At 41.9% G+C, this 26,283-nt stretch overlaps 2 protein-coding genes across 4 annotated transcripts; both read right to left on the bottom strand.

Moving 5' to 3' along the window:
• Nucleotides 1-4,150: 4,150 nt before the first annotated feature.
• sub1b (SUB1 regulator of transcription b) lies at nt 4,151-9,513 on the bottom strand. 3 transcript variants are annotated; one of them, XM_026187927.2, is made up of 5 exons: nt 9,372-9,513; nt 7,248-7,320; nt 5,009-5,128; nt 4,647-4,755; nt 4,151-4,499 (listed from the first exon to the last, which is right to left on the bottom strand). In XM_026187927.2, exons 2-5 carry the CDS (start codon nt 7,314-7,316, stop codon nt 4,420-4,422), a joined length of 378 nt encoding a protein of 125 aa, XP_026043712.1. In that variant the 5' UTR covers nt 7,317-7,320; nt 9,372-9,513; the 3' UTR covers nt 4,151-4,419. The 3 variants fall into 3 exon arrangements, with proteins under 3 accessions (XP_026043712.1, XP_026043713.1, XP_080164858.1); XM_026187928.2 differs by having other exon boundaries at nt 7,248-7,317; nt 9,372-9,497; XM_080308732.1 differs by having other exon boundaries at nt 5,009-5,480; nt 9,372-9,472.
• A 718-nt stretch (nt 9,514-10,231) lies between these two features.
• uqcc3 (ubiquinol-cytochrome c reductase complex assembly factor 3) lies at nt 10,232-11,928 on the bottom strand. The gene is made up of 2 exons (XM_026187931.2): nt 11,687-11,928; nt 10,232-10,555 (listed from the first exon to the last, which is right to left on the bottom strand). The coding sequence occupies exons 1-2, from the start codon at nt 11,801-11,803 to the stop codon at nt 10,427-10,429; spliced, it is 246 nt and encodes an 81-aa protein (XP_026043716.1). The 5' UTR covers nt 11,804-11,928; the 3' UTR covers nt 10,232-10,426.
• Between the last annotated feature and the right edge of the window lie 14,355 nt (nt 11,929-26,283).

The raw sequence follows: 26,283 nt of genomic DNA, 5'->3' as shown, positions 1-26,283 counted from the left end.
AGGCAGGGTTGCTGCCTGAGTCCAGCCCTTTTTGCTCTGTATATCGAGCCTTTGGCTCAGTATATATGGAAAAGTGCAGACTTAAAAGGGGTTTTAGTTTCTAAAATTGAACAACGAATAGGTCTCTTTGCTGATGGTATAATTATATACCTACAGGATCCTGACATGACCTTTCCTCGGTTGATTAAAGCATTAAAATATTTTGGCAAAAATTCAGGGTATAAACTAAATATCGTAAAGACTCAAGTACTTTGTCTGAATTATTTCCCCAAAGATTCAATTCAAAACGAAAATAAATTAAAATGGGACTCAAATAAGATCAAATATTTAGGTGTCTATCTATCTAACTAGTGAAATAAGTTCACTATACGAGGCAAATTATGTAAAGATTAGTAATACAATCCAAAAAGATTTGATTAAATTGGCTCCACTTGTCATGGACCTCAGCTCAAGAATAGAGGTAATAAAAATGAATGTGCTTCCTCGACTACTGTATCTGTTCACTTCATTGCCAGTCCATATACCAGATGCACAATTTGGTAGATGGTATAAATTAGTTAGTAGATTTATTTGGAAAGGGACAAAGCCAAGAATAAGATTTAAAATACTCCAATTAAGAAAAGAAAAAGGAGGACTTGCCCTCCCGAGTTTCAAGGAATATTTCTATGCAGCCCAGCTGAGATATATTGTTTACTGGTGTTCATCGGATTACACCTCAAAATGGAAGCATATCGAGATAAATTATTGCTCGGAATATATGAACGCAAATCTCATTACTGAATTCACTATTAAACTCTGGTGGATTATAGTGAAGACATATAGAATTATAGAAGACTGTAAATTGCTGATTTGGCCTGCATATTCTCGAAAATTCCAAAGTGGACAATGGGATAGTTCATGTTTAAAATGGGTCAATAAAGGAATTACAGCAATGTAATGAATCTACAGAGACAGTTCAGACTGGATAAATCTGATTTATTTAGGTATTTTCAATTAAGACATTTTTACAATACAGAAATTAGGAAGAAGTTCTTGAGAGAAGGAAGCCATATAATAGAAATAATAACAGGTGCGTATAAAAATCCTCCATCAAGAATTTTATCGAAATTATATAACGGCCTGCAAAATTTGAATAGGAATGAAACATTATATATCAAACAAAAGTGGGAATCGGAATTACATCTTGAGTTGTCAGAGGGTGACTGGCGATGTCTCCCACAGCATAATCCCACCAGCTCTAGACGATGGAGAGAATATGGCTGGAAAAATGTGATTAGGTTCTTTATTACTCCTTATATCAAAAGCAACCAGCTGAAAACACCCCAGCGATGCTGGAGATTATGTGGAGACTGGGACGCCAATCATTCTCGTGCTTTGGAAGTGTAAAAATATCAAACCTTACTGGGAAAGCATTGCAGTAACAATGAAGAAAGTGCTGGGGTATGACGTGCCGTGTGAGGCACAAATAATGTATTTTGGAATATGGGAAAATGTAACAAAGCAGGACCATTACTTGTTTAAAATTATGTTGTTGTCAAGCAAAAAGGTAATAACAAAAAACTGGCTGAAAAGTGACCCCTTAAAATTGGAAGAATGGACTGATGTAATCGAGGACATGTATATAATGGAGAAAATGACCCACACTTTGAGACTGAAATCTGACAAACACCGAAAACAGTGGACAAAATGGATAGCCTGTAAGACTCACCCAGCCCCATAAGGCAGGGACCTCTCCTCGTTGTTGTTTTTCTCTTCCACAGATTAGGTGTCCTTTATTCCTTTTAGTTTGTTTCTTTTGTGTTCCTTTTTCATATTTTTGTTTGCATGTACTATAAAATTGGAAAAAGTACAAAATAAAAAGGAAAAAAAAAAAAAAACCCAATAAAATCAGGGTCAGACTGTGTCTTACGCCAAGGAGTAAAAGTGGGTTTTAAGACGCGTTTTAAAAGTGGACAGTGACGGGGCCTCTCTAATGTGCTGAGGCAGGTTGATACATTTACATTTTATTGATAGGCCACTAAAACCAGAGTTATGATGAAAAATATATTCGATGCTTTTTTCTGAATACTATCGTCACGTTTAGTGTGGGAAGACGTAAAATCATCATATTCAAAGGACAGCACAAAACAGGAAAAAACAAAACAAAAAAACACCATTCTATCCTATTGGTGGAAAAATGTACCACGTCGACCAATCAAAAGATGATATGGCAACATGTGGGGTTGGGTTGTTTAGGTAGAGTGGAAGGTTTTGGGAGTGATGGCAGCGAGCGAGAGAGAGAGCTGACAGTGCATTTTAAGACGTGAGAGATTTGTGACGTTTAGTGTGTTAGTGGGACGTGTTGTGTAGTCTACGTGAACATGTTTGTGATTTTTACAGTAAGAAAATGTCACTTTGTCCTACTCTGAAGCTCCTTAGACTAAGTTGACCTGGATGACTGAGAACCCTCACAGACATATTTGTCCTACTCCGTTTTTTGTGTGATTTCAGATCAATTGTGTTAATGCAGAATGTCAATGAAAAACATCACTGTAAGGTGAGACATGTGAGATTGTGCTGAAAAGACTGAAAGAAAAAGGCGAGGCAAATAGTTTTTATAGGTGAAAATCTTACCTGGACCCCACAGGCTCAACCCAATAAATCACGAAAAATGAAGTTTACAATTTTGTGTTCACAGTGCAGCATTCTGGGATTTTGTTTTAATGTAAGCATGTGACACTTTATTATTATATAATTATTGCTTCTTTTTTTTAAAGTGTGAAATATACACTTGTGTTTGTAAGTGAACCATCCTGTGTAGCTTCCTTGAACTTATACTTACTGGGCTACATACTTATTATACCAGCTATACAGAACATAAATCAAAGTTCACATATTTTATGTAACAAATGTTTAATTATTTGGACTAAAGTAAATAATTAAGTTATAGACTACATTTATATGAAACATGTGCTTACTTATCTCCCTGGTGGGCTGCTCCGTTATGTTCTCTGTCAACATAATCACTGCTTCAGTGATGTGGACATCAGGCTGTGGAGCGGACCAATCAGTGACACTGCTCTTCCTTAGCTTAGTTTCACTGTGTTGGCATGTGTTTGACATCACTGCTGAAAAATGAAGCCGTTGCCAATCAAGCATCATTGCATTGGCAGTTAATCTGATGATACTTCTACATTCATTATTTCATTAATGATCACATCTCCAACAGCAGACTGAAATGCAGCCTGTTTTTGTTTTACAGATGGTTGTAGACAGTTGAACCTCCTTCCTCACCTCTTCTGTACAAACCAACATGTCAAACCTGGATTCATAACTCCAGACAACCCATACCTCACCCTTTCCATCGGTGTCCCTTCCTCAGCAGCCAGCCTTGCACCCTTGATGAGGCTTCAGTTTAATGTCAGGAGCCTTCTGCCTGTGAAGCTTCTCAGTCAACCAGGAGCTTGGAAAGAAAAGCGTCTGGACTTCTTTTGAAGAGTTTCCCCTCTCATCTGAGAAGTTTCTTCAGTTCCCTGCTGGACATCTTTCAGTTTCTTAAAGACGTGACTTTCAAATACTGATTTATCTGCTGACAGTTTTTAAACCTACCACTTCGTCTTTTATAATATGGCAAGTTTTCCGATCATCGCCTTGTTGGTGCAAAAACACTATTTCATACCACTCAAACCAGTATGGCATTTTTCACTGATTCAGCTAAAGTAATGGTACAGATGTGTTTTTGTGAATGCCTGTTAGTAACCTAAAGATACCATCTCAAACTGGTTCTTTGCTGAGTTGTTACGTGTAGACACAACAGTGGTCGATCTCAAGGTTGGTGGTTTTTATAGGTCGGTGTTACGCTGCTTAACATAAACAAGATCTTCTGAAAATGGACAGATACAAGGACTGAAGTGAAAATGCAGTAAGTGTCCAAAGAAAAAGATGGCACCCTCAGAAAGCCTGCAGAACTCAAGACCAATTTAAACAATTACAACAAAGTGTGAAACAGGACTGAGACTTGGCTCAAGACTTTTGCACAGCACTGTGAAACACAACAAGCCAGGCTGGGTTTCAGAGATGAGACCTACCAGCTGCACATGAAAAAGAAACACATGAAGAGTTCGATCCACGTGATCAGTTCTGAACACGATCTTACACATTGACTGAAACATTAAGCTAGTCTTTGTTTTTATTCTACAATACAAAAACATGACTGTATTGGTGTACCCTACCCATAACCACATACTCTCCGCCCACACCGTTACTACCATAGCTGAAAAACAGGTTTCACACACACAAACCCAGAATATGCAGACAACTACATATATATAAACTACAAATTAAACAAACCCGTTAGAAAACAATCCCAGGCTTTTTTCTTCTTTTTACAAAAGCCAACATATTCAGTTAGTTCAACAGATTCAACACTGGAAGGAATGCTTATATTCTCTTAATGGCATCATCAATTTCCGAGATTTGGTCCTTCAGTTGGTTCCACTGTTCGGGATTCAAGGAGATACCTAAAGAAAATGAAAACCGCGTTTAAAGCAAAAGACAGTAAAAACATCAATAAGCCAGTCGTAGCGTACTTCTTCAGATAAGCGTGTCCGTCATCTTTACCACTGACCCTAATCATGAAAACACCGCTGCTTCACTCTGGTAACTACCTTTTTTCCCCGGTTTCATCTCTCCATCTTGGTTCATCCAGTACTCTCTGATGTCGATGAGGACTTTACCCTTGAAGTCTCTGACACTGACATACCTCATCTTTCCAATCTGCAAGAAGTAAAGTGACTGTCATGTTTTCATCTTCCTGGGTTTGTTTATCCAAAATATCCTAAAATTATTTTTACTATTCAAAGTTAATTTTCCCAAGGTTTAGAAACATATACATAAGATGCTCATATTTGGGGCTTACATCTAAAAGAAGTCAATAATAAAGGGGGAATAAAAATAATAAAGACAATAATAATAATAAAATATATTTTTTCAACCTCAAAAATACAAAGCTAGTACACGTGGCACCCACCTGGAACATGTTGTCATCACCGTTACTGCTGCCCTTGGACGAGCCCCCGGGCTTGGAGCTCTCTCCACTCTTTGCTTTCTTGGCTGGTTTCTCCGGGGCACTTGGCTTCTTTCTCTTTGCCTTCAAAACAAATACTTTGAGCAACTTATCACAACTTAGCAGCTCTATTACTGAAAGGCACATTTGATTTATGGTCCAGAAAAGGACAGGAAAACCAGTCAGCCAATGTGATGATTTCACTGGGAAGGTTTCAAACGAGGTGATGCCAGACTAAAGTGTGAGCACTCATGAACAGGTCCACCCAGGGCTGTGTGTTTGTTAGCTTATAGCACTGATGCTACAAAGGTTGTTAGTTTTATAGCACAGACCAAAACGCTGTAGCACGGGCATGAAATGTGGTGTTTGTTTTTTTTACCTGTTAAACCCTGAGAGTCATTTCTGGGGCTCCTGCTCCAAAATGAATCGAGTGTTTCTGTACAATTACAAACTCTGTGTAAACGATCTTGGTATTAAACATAAAGTAAACAGTTGTGAGAGTTCATCAGACATGAACATTACAGCAGGTGCTGCAGTGTAAAAGTCACTGAGGATGGAACAGAAAGATAAGATTTTTTTATTTGCCTAAAAATGCCTAACAAAGACAATACACTGCAGAAAATCATGAACCAACATATGGACGTTATCTATGCTGCAGAGGTGAAACAGGTCAAAGTTACAGAGGTTTTAGGTTTTTAAGTGATGACCAGACGTTCTACAATTTGGCACATCTTAGACTCTGTGAGAGTTGGAATTTCTTAGGTATTGAACACAGAAATGATTTAACTTTATTTACATGCCTAAAACAGTTTGTGCTTTCATTGTTTTTGAAGAGTTACCTGCACACATACATAATGTTTTTGCACAGTGAAATCAGTCTCTGCCACCTTAAATTCTCTGGAGCAGTAACTTTGCTTCCCATTTGTTTACATGCTCTTTTATTTGTTTGTTTTAGCTGTTTGGTGGTTGCAGAAATGTTTGTATGAGCTTTTAGCAGAGATCCCAGCGTTTCTGTGGAAACCACACGTGCACCTCCAGCTCTGAGGTCCTTACACTGGCTGCCTGTCCGTCAGAGGATAGACTTTAAAGTTCTGATGCTGGTCTATAAAGCTCTGAATGGTTTAGGACCAAAATACATCAATGACCTCCTGACCCAGTATGAACTATCCAGATCCCTCAGGTCATCTGGATCCGGTCTTTTATCAGTTCCCAGAGTCAGAACCAGACACGGAGAAGCTGCATTCAGCTTTTATGCTCCTTATATCTGGAACAAACTCCCAGAAAACCTCAGATCAGCTGAAACACTCAGTTTATTTAAATCCAGGTTGAAGACTCACCTGTTCTCAGCTGCATTTGAATAAAGCACCAAATCCACACTTTAAGCTTAAATTTCAAAACTTACATTTAACTACTGATTTTATCTACTGTTCTGATTTTATCTGTTTTGATTTTATATACTGTTGTTTGTTTGTTTGTTAGTTAGTTAGTTAGTTAGTTTATTTGCTTGTTTTATTCAATTTTAAATCATGCTTTTTATTTGTTCTTGTTTCTAATGTCTCTGTAAAGCACTTTGAATCACCTTGTTGTTGAATTGTGCTATACAAATAAACTTGCCTTGCCTTACGTAACAGACCTGGCGTTGCGGTCCATGAAACCGCTGGTATCGGGGGCGTTGGAGTTCAAGACGTTTTCATTATCTGTCTTAAATATCTTGCTTCCCATGACATAACGATGGTCTGATTCACTCAGATTTGCTGCTTCTCCGTAGTACTGACTTGCTCCAATCCGCCTGCACATACATGCTGCCAGGGGACTGGCAGCAAACGCAAAGGAACTGCGGGAGTTGCCGTAGAATTGAAGGCTAATTACAAGCTACCATGTCTTAGCAGAAAAACAAAGCGGCTTGCAAAGGTGTTGCATGAGTGCTATGTACGTAAAACACTTTATTGCACAGACAGCTGCTTTTCATCGCAGGTGTGACAGCCCTGGGTTTACCCATTCCTAGCTGAGGTTGTCACTTAAGCATCAAGATTTTTACCTTTTTGTCATAAAGGTCGAGAAGTTTACCAATCTAATCTTTTGTATTCATTTAACCACATGTGCTTTGTGCCTTTGACGACAGTAAAAGTCACATACATTTACTAATGTATGTGACTGCTAATTTCAAGACATAAGACACAACAATCAGAGTTACAGTACAAACCTTTGTCTCCACTTCACTGTCGGAGTCACTTCCAGATGTGGAGGACAGCACTTCCTTTGATTTGGGCATTCTTCTGAAACAGGGATTTAAAATATCCAGTATTAATATTTAACTTAACACCCTGAGGCAACATGGAACGTGTTTTAAAGTGATCTTAAACTATAACAATAACTCACACAGTGAGCACTAGTGCTGTTCGATATAACGATATATATCAGATGACGATATAAAAACATCTATCGTTTCATTTTACGCTATCATTTGTTTCGTGGTGTCGCAAAATAAACTGTTTACAGTAATATTTTTTTCATGGTTCTGATGGTCACTGTAGTTATTAATTTCTTAAAGTTCTCTCTTTGTCTTATATTTAATATAACCACACTACGGACGGACAAGCACCTGTTTTTATGCGTTGTCGTTAGCAACAACGACAGTAACACCATGGCCTGTCCGCATGTTTATGCTCCACATAAACCTTTCACAATAAAGCTCGAGATCCTGTTGAGACTTTTCAAAATAAACTGAATCACGTGAAAGAGCAGATTATTTATGGATGAGAAGCAAAAAAAGACGCCAGGTGCTAAAAAATAAACCTTAGACTCAAACGTTAGAACAGGCTTTTCCCCGCAGCACGCCGTGTAATAAATACGCACAAAGAAACGGCGCCGTTACAACTTATGTCTAAAAATGTGTAGTTTCATGCATCGGTTAAAACACTCGACTCCAGCTACACGACGCCCAGCTGGAAACACTTCACACAAGTCAAGCTGCCTGAGATTCACAGAATTTACAGAAAATGTTAAATTTTTGTGATTTATATCGTTATCGGGACAATAGATGTCTTGTATCAGGATATGAGATTTTGGTCATATCGCACAGCCCTAGTGAGCACACTGAAAACGTTAAAACAAGCTCTGCCTCGCCTTTACAGCCAGTATGGAAATGAAGGACACATGTGACCCAGAATCAATGAAAACGTGCCAGGCTTCAATATACCTGGGCACGCACCACAGTAGTTTAGCCATAAGAGGAGGCTCTTTAGCACACTACAATGTTCTTTGGAAACAAAGTCTAACATCCTGTGGGAAAGGAAAACCAATCTAAAAATCCAATCTTCAATTTAAATTGTTCTTTGTAAAAAACAAAGAACAGGATCTATGTTTTACATATTTTAAATACGTTTTTTCCCCTGCAGTTGCAATAAGTTGTTGTTTATACTGTGGGTGTGGAAGCTGCCACAGATGAACAGTCATTCCTAATATACTTCATGCGTAAAGTGCAGCGTAGCATGTGTGCGGTCACAAAAATACAAATCATGCAGATTTCAGCTGAGAATGTTGTTTTCACCCTTTGATCACAACACAACGTGGAGAGCAGAAGACTTGCACTGCACAACTACATGTGAAACCTTTAAGCTGCCAGTGCCTGCTCCTTACTGTAGGGCTGAAGCTTACAAGGCTAACACAAGGCTGCCATCTCCGAGTCTGAACAAAAGCCTCTGCTGGTGTGTTCTCAAAAAGCATGAAGCCAAACGCCGATGTGTTACAGGGACACACGCATGTGTACTGCTGTTGTCCAAATTTCAACCCGAGGCTAGTGTAAATGCTTTCTGTGGCCCTTGAATGCAACCGAAGCATGCACTGAAAACAGCAGCCAGGATATATTTTAAAGACCGTAATAAGAACCAGAGGACGGTGCCCTCTCACTGTGACGAATATCTGGGTCCAGTTCTTATACTGCGGCTTCATTTGGCCTTCGCACGTAACCTGCAGAGTAACATGAAAGGTTACAGCGGCGCTTGTAGAGCCACAAACGGCATCGACGCACATTTTTGCGTTTGCCTTCAGACACTCCGGAAAATCTAGATCAGAATCCAGCCTGCTTATGAAACTGGCCTACGGCCGAGCAGCCGTCTGCACCGGCCTCCTCGGACCCGCTAGCTAACAAGCTAAACGTTATCTGAAGCGCGTGGCTGCAGTTAGCCGAGCAGGCTCACGCGCTGTGTCGCATGCTTCAGCTGCGTCGTGCAGCAGTGTCTATATCGCACCAAACGGCTCCTCTGTACAAACAACAGTCGACAAACACGCGTTTTCAACATTTTCTATTCTAACGGCTCATGCTTACATTATCTGACGGAGCGCCTGGATCTCTTGACAGGAAGCGGAAAGCTAACCGATTTTTCCAACGCGAGAATGTTTTCGAGGGCGCGCATCTTCCTCTTCTTCACTCGGGGTCCTCACTGCAAACTCCTGTAGGGTGAGCGCACAGCGCCGCCTGCTGTACAAAAGGCGCCCGTCGTGTATTTTAACCCACGAAAAGCACAAAAGCAGCACCTTCACAGGGACTTCAGTGCACATGCGACCTATTTCCAGTTTCAGCTTCTTGGTTTTGGTAAAGAAACCGGACTTTAAACATGACCTTAAAACAAACTGTTCATCAGGATGTTTGGCTGACACAGATAACAGTTTGTTTTAAGATATATTGCTCCACTGATGATCCATTTCTTTTATTTGGCTGTTAGTTTAAATTGAACAAAGACTGTTTGGACCAGCACCCTTTCTGCCCCCCCTAAAGGTGATCATGAATGGAATTTTTAAAAAGGATACACAAAGTTTCACATTAATCTTGTCATTAAAAAACAAAACAACACAAATTTAATAAATAATCTGGAGAATTTAGGGGCTGAGTCCTGAGGTCACGCTGTCCCGTGTCACCCTCTGCAGTAAGGTTCACTGCTGTCTTTCATTAATGCAGCTCTGTGGCACAGAGGAATCACATACTGCAGGTTTCTTTCTGTGAGTGTGTATCTGAGCTGTCATGGGCAACCATCCACATTCAGCTGACCCGTGGAAGGGAAGACATGCAAACCCCACACAGAAAGGCCCAGGGCTGGACTGATCGCTGTGAGGTGGCAGTGCTAACCACACATGTCAACGTGTACCTGCTTATCACAGCAATCATAAAGCTTGAATAAGACAGATGAGTTGGACGTTGTTTGGAGAGTTTAATAAACAATTTTAACATTTACCTCAATTGTTTTCATGTGCAATGACAACAGAGTATCACACAACGGCTCCTCTGTACCACAAAGGATTGTCTGTCTTTATCTGCACAGGTTGCAGCCTGCATGTATGCAGGGTAAAGGCTTTGCAAGCAGGTCTCAGAACCACACAGTCCGTCTACTTTGAAGGTCCCAGTCCTCTCGCAAGATTCTCGCTGGTTTCAGCAGCATCCTTTAGAGCTTGCATCACCAGAGCGTTCCTCTGCCTCGTCTCTTCCATTCTCAACGGGTTTGACTCGGGCAGATTCTGATGGGCAGGAGGAAACACCTGTCACAAATTACTCCATTTAAATACATTCATGTCTCAGGTAAATTCGATTTGTATAACAAACCTCACCTTGTAAACAGAGCAGGAGGATTTGATATTCCAAGATTTTTCTCTGAGTCCTTGTATTGATGCTTTGATTATTACTCCTTATATTATCATTTTTCTCTCATAGATACATTTGAAAACTCTGCTGAGAAAGTAGCCAGAAATGCACAGGAGCACAGTTATGCCTGATTCAACATCATAACCAGAAACCCCTTTAAAGCATACAGTGTAACCTGATGTGCACCTCCTGAAATGTAACTGCACCTTGCGAGTACTGGGATTGGCTAGTTCAGTATACTGTCCTGTGCATGTCAGGCTACTTTCTCACTGTTTTTTTGTTGTTGTTGTTGTTTTTGTTTGGGGGGGGGTTGAATTTATCAGTGAGAGACTAACAATCATCACCTCAGTATAAAGAATTATAATTACAGTGCAAATCTAAGATCTCACAAATGGATTTAAATTCCTGGCAGGAGAGCGCTGAAATAAATGTGAGGGAATCTACACAGGTGAGGAAACAGCAGGGGAAAGGTCCAGCGTTTTTTCCCCAGGCGTATAAAACCGAGGTAAAGTGAGCTGTCAGTATGAGGAAATTCAGATCCTGGACCCTTGACACACAACATTTCCCGTGGATTGCTCTTCTGGGACACCTGCACTACATCTGCACTGAGTACCAATGACTGCAGGTGTGTAATCAGCAGAAGGAGAAGAGGACATACGACCGTAAAACTCAGTGTAGGAGCGCAAGAACATGTAAGCGGCTGATACGGGGCGGCGGTGGTTCACAGATAACGGCGGTCACATACAGTTCGCTTACCTACTACACAACAAGGAAGTTAAAGATCTGGTCCCGCTACGTCAGTATTACAATCTTCCAGAAATACACGTGACTGCAATCGTTCACTTTAATGATGCTGACGGTAAATAAAATGTTTTTATTTTAACCAGACACATCATTGTTATTTATGACCTACAGTTTCTCTGTCTTTGATAAAGTTTGGAAAGACTACATGTTAACATCGACATGTGTGAAAAAGCGACCTAAGCGCAATGAAACTTGTGAATCACCTTGATCATCTCTCTCCGCCTCTCCTCTCCGGGAGATATCACAGACCACATCCCATAGCCGACCCCCAGCGCCCCGACCATGATCGCAGAGGTCAGCATGGTCCGCATGCCACTCATGCTGAAGGGAGCCTGTCACCGTATCTGTCTGATATCGCGATCAGATTGTCCGCTGAAGCTCACCTTCTACATTCGGCTTGGTGTGTTGGATAACGTCGAGGAGCAGCAGTGCAGGATGGGAAAGCTTCTTCTTCTTCTTTCGTTTTAACGGCAGCCTGCATCCAGCAAAGTTGCACTACTGCCATCTCCCGGGCTTTACTGCGACATCGTCTCCTAAATCCTCTTGATGAATCCGGTATTTCTGAAAAACGAAACATCTTTCCCTTCATCATGACTTAACTGATCAGCCACACTTTCAAACATGTACGGCGCATTTCTGCCCTCACCATCTGCTTTGTTTGACATACTTCGTGCAGCTGGTAACACATGTTCAGTCGTTTCCATGGCATTACACCAATTACATAAACCAGTGAGATGTTTCTCCATCCCAAAGGGTCCCATTCAGAAAACAACCACCTGTTCTTGTTCTCTTTATCATCATCGCCTCCCTCCTACTCATTCCTCTGTTTCTGCTTTAACTGTACTTTGTTGTCTCTACCAATGTCTCCCTTTTACTTCATTATCCCACGCCATTTTCTGTAGATTTACACGTCTGCATATCAATATCTACTTTTTTAATAGTTTCCTTAGCCAACCTATCTGTTCTTTCATTACTCAAAATAACTACATGAGCAGGAGTCCACATTGTTACTATACTTCTGTTTTGTACACATAATCTATGACAAGCAGAAAGAACTTCATACAGAATCTTCTGGTGATTACTTGTACTTTATTTTCAGTGCGTACCATTGGTGACAATGAATCAATACATATTATTCATTTTGAAATTCTACTATTTTCCACCCATTCTGAAGCCAGTAATATGGCACATAACAGAAAATAACGCTGGGCTTACTACACGTCCTTGAGGAGTTCCATTTTCTATTTTACGTGGCTCTGAAACACGTGATCCTATTTTAACTATTTCTTGACTCTAAATATCTTACTAACCTCTCATTCATCATCCATCAGTTTACACATATTGGAAGTCAAAGCAATGGGTCTATAATTTCCAGGATCACTATGGTCTTTCCAAGGTTTCTTTATTGGGATAATTATTGCTTCTTTTCATCTATGTGGGAGACACCCTACTTTCCATATCATAACATTAACAATTTATTTAACTCTACATCACATAAATGTTTTAACATAACATAACGTCTTTCCCTGGAGCACTATCCCAGAGTGCTTTTCATTTCTCCAGAAGGGACAGTTCATTATATAGTCAGTACTCCCTTTCCTTCTCAAAGCTTCAAGATTTCTTCCTTTAGTTCTCTCTCGTTTATCCTCATCTGATATTTCTCCCACTATCTATTTTAACAAAGGTACTTGCTAATAAAACCAGCTTTTTACTTATCAGTTACAGCTACTTGATTATTTTTATTAAGTATTGGATAACTCCATTCTCTTCTGTCTCCCCCATTTTCCTGATCATCCCCCAAACTTTTGTATTCCAGAAATCTCTCCAATATGTTCTCTCTGTTCTTCTTATTGTACTCAACACTCAAATAGAATAGAATAGAATAGAATTCAACTTTATTGTCATTGCACATGCACAGGTACAGGGCAACGAAATTACAGGTTCAAATGATTTTGAACCTGTAAAAGCTTTGTTTCACACAAACTATTACACTTCCTGTCTTCATGCGTGCTCAATCATCCAGGTAAGTAAATCTCCAAAAGTTGATACTGTTCATTATGCATATTCTCATGACCATTGATCAACAACCACTGATCAATGGTCATGAGAATTTGCATAATTATGATGAAGGAACTGCCCTCCCAGCCCATTGTTCCTTCACTGGCCTGGTTTCAGTCATTATGCAAATGTCCTGTTTATAAGATTGAAACCTGCAGTCAGCTGAGACTGAAGATGTCACCTGATGATGACGAAACGTTTCTCCCACAAAACACTACGTCCAGATGAACAGAATCAACCTTTGGAGTACTACATTTCCCCCAATTCACCTTCCCAAACACCCACTTTCCTTCTAATGTTTCAGGAATTTGACCCATCCTTACTTTACTGACTACAGTACAATGATCTCTATCAAATCACTTATTTCTTACTTGCCACTCACATAATGGAGCCAAAAAGCGAGATACAAATGTTAGATCTAATACCGAGTCCTTACCTGAACTAATATCAATTCTTGTTTTTTTCCCATCATTCAGACATACACGATTTTTATCATCCAGAAATTCCTCTAACACTTAACCATTATAGTCTGTTTGCTCACTCCCTCATAACAAATGATGTGCAGTCAAATCTCCACACCATATAATATTGCCTTTCATTTCCTCCAGCTCACTTAACTCGAGCTTTTTACAAGGATTGTTAAATTAATAACCATAATTACCATCCCTCCTATCCAAACCTCAGTTCCTACATACTCCAAATCCCCTTCCTTTTCAGTCAGTCTATATGGAATACCTTCCTTAATCAATTCAACCACATTTCCTGTATATAAATTATGTCAGCTTTTTCTGTCTGATCGTATATAAACTGTTTAAAATCCTGACCGTTTGACAAGAGACTCCTTGGTCCTACTGTAGGATTAACATGGTTATAAAAATAAAACCACCCCATTATCCTACACCTGACTGGCTTAGTTCACCTCTTATATCCTCCCACCTAATATTCTTCATATCCAAACTATGACATGTTGCCTTCACAATAATCTAAATCCTCTCTGTCTTGGACTTCACATCTGATGGTGATTTATTACATTTATTACTCCTACAATAAATGTCACCATCTTCTTCTTCTCTTCCTCTATTTTTCTTCCAACCATGTCCATAACCTTTTTGATTACTTGTTTCTCTCCTATCATGGCTTTTCCGATCTGTCTCTGTTGCTCAACCATTTGACACGCCTCTGCACGGGTCACTTTCTGCAGTACCCTCGTTTGCTGCCTCATCATTTCACATCCCCAAAAAGTAACACTTTGTTCTCCTCCACAGCTACGACGTTTTGGTTTTACTCCCACTCCACACTCTCCATACTCATGCTCTCAAGCTCTCTTTGTGATTTATCTTGCTGACCTCACTTTCTTGTCCTAAAGTTCCTGGACTCATCTTGTCTCAGACCTCCGGCCTTACGCTCCTCTCTCAGATTCAGGAAACCAAACCACCATCTCCTGCCACCATACTCCATCAGGAACCTGTGGATTTCAGGCCAGCCTTTCCACACCGCTCAGTTACATAATATACTCACCAACTTCAGAGCTCCACTACTTCCCGTACTCCTGAGTGTGTCTGTTAACCACCCTGTTCAGTCTGCATCTCAGGCCCCATTTCCCCTCTCTAAACCTACACGTTACAAAGGCCACGTCAAGTTCTACATTTCATTGTTTTTTGTTCTTGAAAAGCTTTCAAGTCTAACCAATAAATATATTGTAAAACCACCTGCTGTCTCTGCTCTGGGTTTCTGCAGCTGAGTCCAGTTTTGGTACTGATCTCTCGGTCCCGTGACACGACTAACAAAACCTGAACTGGGAAGGAAACTAAAGAACATGAGCAAACCAGGAAAATGTTACAAAAATGTTACAACCGGGAACGAGGAGCTAGAGTGACGAAACATCCAGGAGCAGACACAGAAGAACACAGAGGTAACTGTCACGGGCCCTGGGTCACCCAGATCCAGTGCTACTGTCTCCTGTTTCTATGTTTGTGTAACTAGGTGGGTGTGTGTGGGTGTGTCTGCCTGGAGCCTGGCCACACCTGCAGAGGAGAATTACACACACCTGCAGCTGATCAGGCTCATCGGGGGAGCTAAATAGGAGTGTAACTGAGAGCTCCTCAATGCTGGAACTGCCTCACAGGCAGGTTGGAGTTGGGAGAAGCGGGTTGGATCAGCTGGGAGAGACGAGTGGGAGAATTTCGGTTTAAGTCAATTGCTTTTGACTTTGAACTACGAATTTGGATCACGGACCTTGGCGGTTGGCATAAACTGGTATGTGACTGGCTGGAATGGCGTCTCAGGTGGGTGAGGATGATGATATGGACTTTGGTGAATGGACCCCGGTTTCTAGTGGGGGCAGATCAGGAAGAGGGAGAAGCAGGAAAGAGGAAGCTTGGTTGTTGGGGGCACAGTCCAGTAAACGGAGTCCTGAAGAGTGCAGTTCGGATGAAGGGTCTAGGGTGGTGCGAAGAAAGACGGTGACAGAGGAATTTAAAGTAATCTTGAAAGATCGGAAGATGAGGATGTGCGATTGAGCCCACTGGCAGTGTCCAGAGAGTTGAAAAAGAAGTTTGGAGAAGTCCAGATGGCCAAAATTCTCTGGGATGGCAACTTATTGATAGTGGTTAAGACAGAAGAACAGAAAAATAAGGTGCTGGGCGCTGAAAGCATTTGAAAGAAGTCTGTAGCAGAGAGAAGGATATTGGGAGGAAATAAAGTGACACGAGGGGTGATTACAGGTATTCCGGGGGATGAGGACCTGGACAAACTTAAGCAGTGTATTAATGGTGGTGAGGTCAGTAACGTAAAAAGACTGTTGAAAACAATTAATGGGGAGAGGGTTAGTAGCTTGTCAGTTTTATTGGAATTTCAGGAAGCTGTTCTGTCGGATAGGGTTAAAATAGAGTGCATGAGTTTTCCTGTTAGAGCATACGTGCCGTCACCCCTCCGGTGCTATAAATGCCAAAGATACGGTCACAGATACGAGACAGAGGTGCCCCAAGTGTGGGGGTGAGCACAGATTTGAGGAATGTGGGGATAACGTACAGGAGAAATGCAGTAACTGTGGGGGGTAGCACAGTGTAAGTTATGGGGGGTGTGAGGTAAGGAAGAAGGCCATGGAGGTCGAACAAGTTAAAGTAGCTCATACCATAAGTTATGCAGAGGCTGTCAGAAGAGTTCAGAAAGTGAAGGACGTAACAGGAAGAGTCCAGTCATCGGAACAGGTGCCACCGCATGGAGCTCACCCTGGACTGACAGTTTAGAAGATGATTTTGTTCATTGCCTATGTTATAAATTGCACCGATCAAGTCAAACACAAAACAGAGAAAATTAAGATAATAGTTAAAGGAGCGGAGAGGTTTTTTGGTATTAAAGGTATTTCTTGGGAACATATCAATAAAAGACTTGGAGGGGAGGGGAAAGCGGAAAGTTCAGGGGAAAGGATGACATGATTATTTTGCAGTGGTGCGCCAGAAGTTTGATAGCTAATGGTCAAGAGTTTAAGGGATTCATCAGAAACTGTATAAAGAAACCAGAAATAATCTGTGTACAGGAGTCATGGCTTAAACTGACTTTGGATTTTGTGATTAATGGTTATGATAGTGTCCGGAGGGATAGGAAGGAGGGTAATGGAGGAGGATGTGTAACGTTTGTGAAACAAGGGATCCAATATAGGGTTGTAGCTACAGGAAGGCAGTTGGAATTTGTCATTATTGAAATATGGGGAGGAACTGGCAGCATTAGAGTGGTTAATTTTTATAATCCAGCTAACAAACTATTAGCAATGGAGGAACTTGATGCATATTTAAGGGGGAGAGTAATCTGGTGTGGGGACTTTAATGCACACAGCACATTGTGGGGTAAGAGTAATGATCGGAATGGGGCGGTGATTGAGGAATTGATGGAGGTAAAGAATTATGTATGTTTGAATGATGGAGGTGGGACTAGGGTCAGTCTTAGGACGGGGGTCGAATCAACAATTGATCTTACACTAGTGTCGGACACATTGGCAGGCATTTGTTCATGGGAGATATTAAAAGGGACTACTGTAATGAGTGACCATTATCCTATTATGATTAAGGTAGAGCTGAGTGTTGAGAAACAGGAGATGAGAGGCGTCAAGAAGTGGTGTTTCAGTGGTGCTGATTGGGATACATTTAGATTACTTAGTGATCAGGAAGTGCAAAGGATCGATGTGAATGTAGAGGTGGATGATTTAAATGATTCTATTTGTAAGGCAGTATTGGAGGCGGCAGGTAGGGCAACAAAGAAGAAGGAAGGTATAAGGGAAAAGAGGATTGTACCTTGGTGGACAAAGGAGTGTGAGGACGTGATTAGACGTCGAAATAAGGCTTATAAAATTCACAATCACAATTTTCAGAATCTTGTTGGATACAGAAAGTTACAAGCTAAAGTAAGGCAAACCGTTAAAAAAAGCAAAGAGGGATTTCTGGAGAGGTTTTTGTAACTCAGTTGGGAGGGAGACCAAAATACACAGTGTGTGGTCGATGATTAGAAGGATGAATGGCATAAAAAGAGAGTATGGGTATCCAATTCTGAGGGATGGAGAAGTAACAGCGGTTAAAGATGAGGACAAAGTTAACATGTTGGCAAAGGCGTTTGTCAAAACCCATAGTTCAGGCAAAGTTGGTGAAGAAGGGCGAAGAGGCAGAGAATTGACAGTCACAGAAAATAGAGATTTATTGGGTATGGTAGAAGATACAGATGATCTATTGAATATTCCTTTTATGAAGTCAGAACTGCATCGAGTACTCCAGAAATCAAAATGATCAGGACCAGGAGAGGATCAGGTTATATCATGTTAAACCATCTTAGTGAGTCAGGTAAAGAGCTTTTGTTAGAGTTGTATAATAGGGTTTGGGAGGGTGGGAAGCTGCCGAAAAGCTGGAAGGAAGCTGTGGTGGTACCCATACGGAAACCAGGAAAGGATGACACCAATCCAGAAAATTTTACACCCATAGCTTTGACCTCGCATCTTTGTAAAGTAATGGAGTGTATGATAACTGAAAGATTGACATACTCTTTAGAAACTAGAGGCTTTATCTCTAAACATCAAAGTGGGTTTAGGAGAGGGAGGACTACCATGGATCCAGTGTTGTGTTTGGAACATGAAGTTAGAAAAGCCCAAATAAACAAAGAAAGTGTAGTTGCTGTGTTTTTTGATATTGAAAAGGCCTATGATATGATGTGGAGGTATTAGGGGGAGGATGTACAGGTGGATAATGGATTTTTTAAAGGGAAGACATATTCAAGTGAGGATTGGGAAGGTTTATCCTGAAAGGTTTTTGGTAGAAAACGGTACACCTCAAGGGAGCATAGTGAGCCCTTTGTTATTTTCTTTAATGATGAATGATGTGTTTGATGCCATAGATGGTGGAATGGGGTGTTTGCTTTTTGCTGATGATGGGGCAATGTGGAAGAGAGGGAAAAATGTTGACTTTATTGTGAAGAAACTGCAGGGAGCAATTGGGAAAGTTGAAGAGTGGTCGTATAAGTGGGGTTTTAAATTATCAGTGGATAAGACCAAGACAATGTTCTTTACAAGGAAAAGGGTTAGTGAGGAAGTTAAGCTAAAGTTGTATGGTTTACAGTTAGAAAGAGTTAGGCAATTTAAGTTTCTGGGAATGTGGTTGGATGAAAGGCTGACATGGGGGGTTCATATTCAGAAAATGGTGGATAAATGCAAAAAAGTATTGAATGTATTGAGGTGTTTGGTTGTGAGGGAGTGGGGAGCAGACAGGAAGTCCTTGAGAGCCATATATGTGGGGTTGGTCAGATCTGTGTTAGACTATGGGTGTGTAGCATACTGTTCAGCTGCAGACACGACTCTGGTTAAGTTAGACATTATTCAACATCAGGCGCTAAGACTCTGTACTGGTGCTTTTAAAACAACTCCTACTGCAGCTTTGCAGATAGGGGAGATGCCTCTAGGACTGAGAAGAACACAACTTGTACTTAATTATTGGCCAAATCTTCAAGACCATGGACAGGATCACCCAACACAAGCAGTTCTCAACCCTTGCTGGGAGAAAGAAAGGCGGAAATCAAAGAGGTTTGGGTGGATTGTGGGTGGAAGAGCAAGTGAATTTAAACTGGATCAGTTGGACGTTTGTCAAAGAGTATCGTTGCCAACAATATCTCCCTGGATACTTCCTGAAGCCATAGTTGATTTCACTCTACTGGATAAGAAGACTAAGGATGGGGCATTTATTTTAAACTCCTATACTGTGCAGGCTTACATTGACCAGTTTTATGGTTATGTTCAATTATATCTAAGGATTCAGCCAGTCAAATTGGTGTAGCAGTTGTGGTCCCAGAGTTCATGGTTAAAATAGCAAAAAGGATCACTGATAGATTCAAGGTTCAAGGTTCTTTATTATTTGTCACATGCATAGTTATACAAGTATAACACACAGTGAAATGTAGCCTGACACGCTCCTCGACATGTGCAAAAATGGGGGGGGGGGGGGGGGGGGGTGTAGAGGGAGAACATTATATATATATATATATATATATATATATATATATATATATATATATATATATATATATATATATATATATATATATATACACACATATAGTATATACACATATAGTATATACACTGGGTGAATGTGCAGTAGTAGCAGCAAGCAGGTGAATTCTGTACATTAATATGAATAGATATCTGACTATTTTACAGGATAGACAATATAAACATATTTAAAATGAAAGGAATTGAAATGTACATTGTGCCTTGGTTTAGTGTCTGGAAGAGTCCTGTCTCAGTCAATTATAGATGATGTGAGAGGGCGGGTGTGTGTGTTTAGGGCACGGATGGCTTGGGGATAGAAGCTCCTCTTGAGTCTCTCTGTCCTTGCGAAACCTTCTACCAGATTGCAGAAGTTGGATAAGTTTGTTGCCAGGATGGGACGGGTCCTTCAGTATCTGCGCTGCTCTAGTCCGGCATCTCCTGGTGTAGGTGTCCTGAAGCGGGGGGAGAGCAATCCTGCAGCAGCGTTCTGCTGTACGGATCACTCTCTGGAGAGCTTTTTGGTCCTTCACACAGCTGTTCCCGAACCACGATGTCATGTTCTGTGTGAGGATGCTCTCCACAGCGCCTGTATAGAAAATCCTGAGGATCTTTGGAGAGACCCTGAACTTCTTCAGTTGTCGTAGGTGATACAGGCGCTGCCTAGCCTTTTTGGTCTGGACCTGAATGTGGGCAGCCCATGTCAGGTCTGAGGAGATGTGGACACCAAGATACTTGAAGGACTGCACCCTCTCCACTGGAGCTCCATTGATGATAATGGGCTTGTAGTCTCTGTGCTGACCCCTTCTGAAGTCCACCACCAGCTCCTTGGTCTTGCTGACGTTCAGCTGGAGGTGGTTGTCCTGGCACCACGATGCCAGATTCTTCACTTCATCCATGTAGGCCGCCTCATCGTTGTTGGAGATGGCACCCAACACCACTGTGTCGTCAGCAAACTTCACAATCGTCTGGCCCCGCCGCTTTCCTTGTGTTCACTCTCCTCAGTGCCGCTCGGACGTCATGCTCCGCGATGCTGGTCACCGGTCTCTCGCTGATGACGTCACTGTCCTTGGTAGTCAGGCGGTAGATAGCATTAGCCGCCTGGCTAACCTCGAAACGGGCGTAGAACCGATTCAGCTCGTTGGTGAATGCAGAGTCGGCGTTGATCGGCGCAGTGTCCCTGGCTTTGTAGTCCGTAATGGTGCGTAGTCCGTGCCACATACTCCGTGTGTCGCCCTGGTGGAAGCGGGACTCCACACGTTCCCGGTACCTGCGTTTGGCATCTCTCACCGCGGAGCCGCACGCCGTATGAGGCCGCTTTGTAGGCGCTCATATCGCCAGTGGCGAGACCCGCGTTGTAGGAGGTTTTCTATGCCACATTCACCTTTCTTTGAGGCCTCAGGCAGCACTGCATTAAAAGCAGAATATAACATAGGATGTAGACGAGGTAGAGAGGCAGAGTTTCACCACTCTACAAAATACTGCAACTACAAATTGTGGACTACTTGAATGGACTGATAACATCCGAAGTGGGTGGCAGAATAACGGTTGTCAAAATGGTACATCTTATCATCAGAAGATTCAGCAGAGAGGTCTGTGAGAAGCCATATGTAAACATGATCCTGAAACACTGCTGTCTATGTTAAAGCTTGTTTAAAAAGAACTGAGGCAGCATGGAAAAATTTGAAATTATTTTAGGAAAATATGGACGTCCCATCCTCCAAACTAAAGAGAAGTGGGAATATGCCTGTAAAATGTAGTTCTAGATGTTTGTTATTTTCACCCGTTATTCCATGTCAGTATGACAGTAGATTACTGAAGTTGTTGTTATAGCATGAAATGATATTTGTTTAAAATGTCTCAACTACAGAAAAGATGCTAACTTGAAAGTTAATTTCCAGCTAAATCAGCAACTTAAATCAACTTGACAATAAAGGTTGTTTGCACACAGCAGTGCTCTAAACTACCTGCATCATCATGTTCCCATGACTGATTTCGAGGTGCATCATAGAGAACTGCGGTAAAGACATGCTTGAGTTTCACAAACATTTTACAATTGTCTTCATTCGAGTTTGCTCAAGGTAAGTAAAATCAGTTATAAGTGTAAGGACAGAGAGCTACGAGAGCTGGAATTGTGACTGATGGCCAGTGTTGGGAAGGTACTTTGAAAAAGTAATTAATTATAGTTACTAGTTACTTCTTCAAAAAAGTAATTGAGTTAGTAACTGAGTTACAAGATTCTAAAAGTAATTAATTACTTGAAAAGTAACTATTGTGTTACTTTAAAAAAATGTTTAACCCTCTGGGGTCCAGGGTATAATTGGCCATTTTTAACCACTTTTGATTTTTCCTCCATATTTCACCCTTAAAAAATATTTACTTTGCCTTGTTTGGTATCATTCTTTTCAGCACAGCCTCACGTGTCTGAATTTACAGTTATGTTTTCATTTTGACATACTGTATTAACACAATTGATCTAAAATCAGACAAAAAACATAAAATCTGAGTAGAAAGTTTTATTTTTTTACTGTAACAACCACAAACATGATGATGAGATGATGAGATGAGATAGCCTTTATTTGTCAGTTGCAGGTCTTTTGCCCACAACCGAGATGACAGACCTTGCCGACCGTACATACAATACACAAACATCACATTGGGGAGACAGGTCAGGCTAGGTAGCGAGGAAAAAAGCATCGAAATGTGTAACACAGAAGGATAATACAGGAATGCACAGATATCAACACATCACAGCACAATAAACACAGACAGCAACATGGGAAAGAGTTCCAGTGTGTACATCTGATCTGGGACCGCTGCAATCTTCGACTGCGCCTCCAGCTGACCCGATGTCCACATCATGGGGGAGGTAAGCGTTGGAGGTGGCGTTGGATCCGGGGTAGGGAGGGTGATGTGTCAGTGAGTGCTTATCAGTATCAGTATATGTATGTGTGTGCGTGTCCATAGTTCAGCTGAGACAGTGTCCTTCGCCCTGCCAGGCTAAGTAAACAGTCTTCCAGCCAACCCAGGTGGCCTTGTAGGGAATGGGAAGAACAGACTAAACACAGTCGTTATCAGGGTGTTGTTGTTCAGCTCCGGCCTTGCAGCTGGCGCCAAAGGGGTAGCCGCATAAGTGATGGTGATTTTTCTTTTGCGACAACTCATGAGAATTTCAAAGCTGTTCTTTAACACTCCGACACTGGTCTCTCAATCTCCCGTTGGAGAACCGCAAGCTTCCCGATGATGGTATCAAACTTGCTGGTGTTTTCATTCTTTTGCCCAAACAGCCGATTCTGAGAACTCACAACTGCAGTGAGCTGTTCTGCGCTGCAATCCAACTTTCGCTCAAGGGTGTTATTTTGAGGAGGCCTCTTCTTGATGTATCCCAATATATGTTCAGAGGTGTTATTCTGAGTATTTACGGCAGCCGTATGCGTCTCCAAGGTCTTAACCATGCTGCACTCAGAGAGCCCGTTCTGGGAAGTAGCGCCTCGTCCCATCGTTCCAATCCCAGCGGGCAGCCTTGGGGGGGGGGTTTGAACAGCCGGTTCCGCTGTCTTAATTCTCCGATAAGCCAGGGCCAAGCCAGCTCCGATCAGCAAGAACCCTGTTATCATGGTTCCGAATAGGTAGATATCTTCAGCGTCCTCGATCGACAGTCCCGCCAGGCACACGATCCTCCATTTCTGCCACCCGTCCATCGTGTATCTGGCAGGGAAAGTCCTTCCAGGGCACCCGGGTTCTCCCGAGCCCAGACTTCTCGTTAAAGGGTGTCAATAGCATTCAGAGACCAGTTGATCAAATCCATAATTCTCTTTAGGTTTTGGAAACAGACTGTGAGAGAGTGTTCCAGCGAAAGTAATACAAAAAAACCACGAGACTAGACAAGGACATAAGCAGGTGTTATGACCCAGGTCATTGTTGCCGTGTGGTGCTGTTACTCGCCACACCATGCGGGGGCATTGTTTGTACTCTGTGATGTCTGTTATGTAAGTTTCCAGGTGGAGGCTGACCATTGGTGGAAGAGGGAATGAGGCCAGATACAAATTGGGACCTGACTGGGCTGGCAGCCTCTCCTACTACTTCCTGTTTCCAGTGAGCTGCGCGTTTGGGGTTGGGGCACGCTTAGAGAATTCTAACATCCTGGAGGATCTTGAGGCTCATTTGTTTTACTTGGATGAGCCCCTCAAGCAAGACATATACAGTGGGGCAAAAAAGTATTTAGTCAGCCACCGATTGTGCAAGTTCCCCCACTTAAAATGATGACAGGGGTCAGTAATTTGCACCAGAGGTACACTTCAACTGTGAGAGACAGAATGTGAAAAAATCCAGATGGTAGGATTTGTAAAGAATTTATCCGTAAATTAGGGTGGAAAATAAGTATTTGGTCACCTCAAACAAGGAAAATCTCTGGCTCTCACAGACCTGTAACGTCTTCTGTAAGAAGCTTTTCTGTCCCCCACTCGTTACCTGTATGAATGGCACCTGTTTGAACTCATCATCTGTATAAAAGACACCTGTCCACAGCCTCAAACAGTCAGACTCCAAACTCCGCCATGGCCAAGACCAAAGAGCTTTCGAAGGACACCAGGAAAAGTATTGTAGACCTGCACCAGACTGGGAAGAGTGAATCTACAATAGGCAAGCAGCTTGGTGTGAAAAAATCAACTGTGGGAGCAATCATCAGAAAATGGAAGACATACAAGACCACTGATAATCTCCCTCGATCTGGGGCTCCACGCAAGATCTCATCCCGTGGGGTCAAAATGATCATGAGAACGGTGAGCAAAGATCCCAGAACCACACGGGGGGACCTGGTGAATGACCTGCAGAGAGCTGGGACCAAAGTAACAAAGGTCACCATCAGTAACACACTACAACGGCAGGGAATCAAATCCCGCAGTGCCAGACGTGTTCCGCTGCTGAAGCCAGTGCATGTCCAGGCCCGTCTGAAGTTTGCCAGAGAGCACATGGATGATACAGCAGAGGATTGGGAGAATGTCATGTGGTCAGATGAAACCAAAGTAGAACTTTTTGGCATAAACTCAACTCGTCGTGTTTGGAGGAAGACGAATACTGAGTTGCATCCCAAGAACACCATACCTACTGTGAAGCATGGGGGTGGAAACATCATGCTATGGGGCTGTTTTTCTGCCAAGGGGACAGGACGACTGATCCGTGTTAAGGACAGAATGAATGGGGCCATGTATCGTGAGATTTTGAGCCAAAACCTCCTTCCATCAGTGAGAACTTTGAAGATGAAACGAGGCTGGGTCTTCCAACATGACAATGATCCAAAACACACCGCCCGGGCAACAAAGGAGTGGCTCCGTAAGAAGCATTTGAAAGTCCTGGAGTGGCCTAGCCAGTCTCCAGACCTCAACCCCATAGAAAATCTGTGGCGGGAGTTGAAAGTCCGTGTTGCTCGGCAACAGCCCCAAAACATCACTGCTCTCGAGAAGATCTGCATGGAGGAATGGGCCAAAATACCAGCTACTGTGTGTGCAAACCTGGTAAAGACCTATAGTAAACGTTTGACCTCTGTTATTGCCAACAAAGGTTATGTTACAAAGTATTGAGTTGTATTTTTGTTATTGACCAAATACTTATTTTCCACCCTGATTTACGAATAAATGCTTTACAAATCCTACCATGTGGATTCATGGATTTTTTTTTCACATTCTGTCTCTCACAGTTGAAGTGTACCTCTGGTGCAAATTACTGACCTCTGTCATCATTTTAAGTGGGGGAACTTGCACAATCGGTGGCTGACTAAATACTTTTTTGCCCCACTGTATAGTCTGAGCTGTGGCCATACCATGCCAGTAAAGCGGGCTGTTATGAAGAAGGAGGTGGAATACTTGCTAAAGAATGGTTTTGCGGTCCCTAGCTTCAGCCCCTGGAGTTCACCTACGCGTGACAGAGCTGGGCTGCAGTAAAAAGTTTAGAGAGTCGTAGGGGTGGGAAGCCGTTTCTTGTACAACCTTTTTCTCCTGTTTCGGGTAGGGAGACAGGTTAGAGGTTTGTATTTTCTTTTGGGGTTGATTCACTATAGGTAAGTTAGTTCTGACTCATAAAACGACTAGTCATTGTAAAGCTGTGATTTACTTCTTTTTATTATTTTTCTTGTGCCTGGGGGGGTCTCTCTCTCTCTCTCTCTCAGCTGCTTAAAACTGTAGCTTCCGTACTTCCGTGCAACTGATATAAGATGCGGTAAGATGA

Source organism: Astatotilapia calliptera, chromosome 12 (assembly GCF_964374335.1).
Source record: "Astatotilapia calliptera chromosome 12, fAstCal68.1, whole genome shotgun sequence".
Taxonomy (NCBI): domain Eukaryota; kingdom Metazoa; phylum Chordata; class Actinopteri; order Cichliformes; family Cichlidae; genus Astatotilapia; species Astatotilapia calliptera.
Note: the sequence above shows the minus strand (reverse complement) of the source record. Positions and strands in the feature narration are given on the sequence as shown.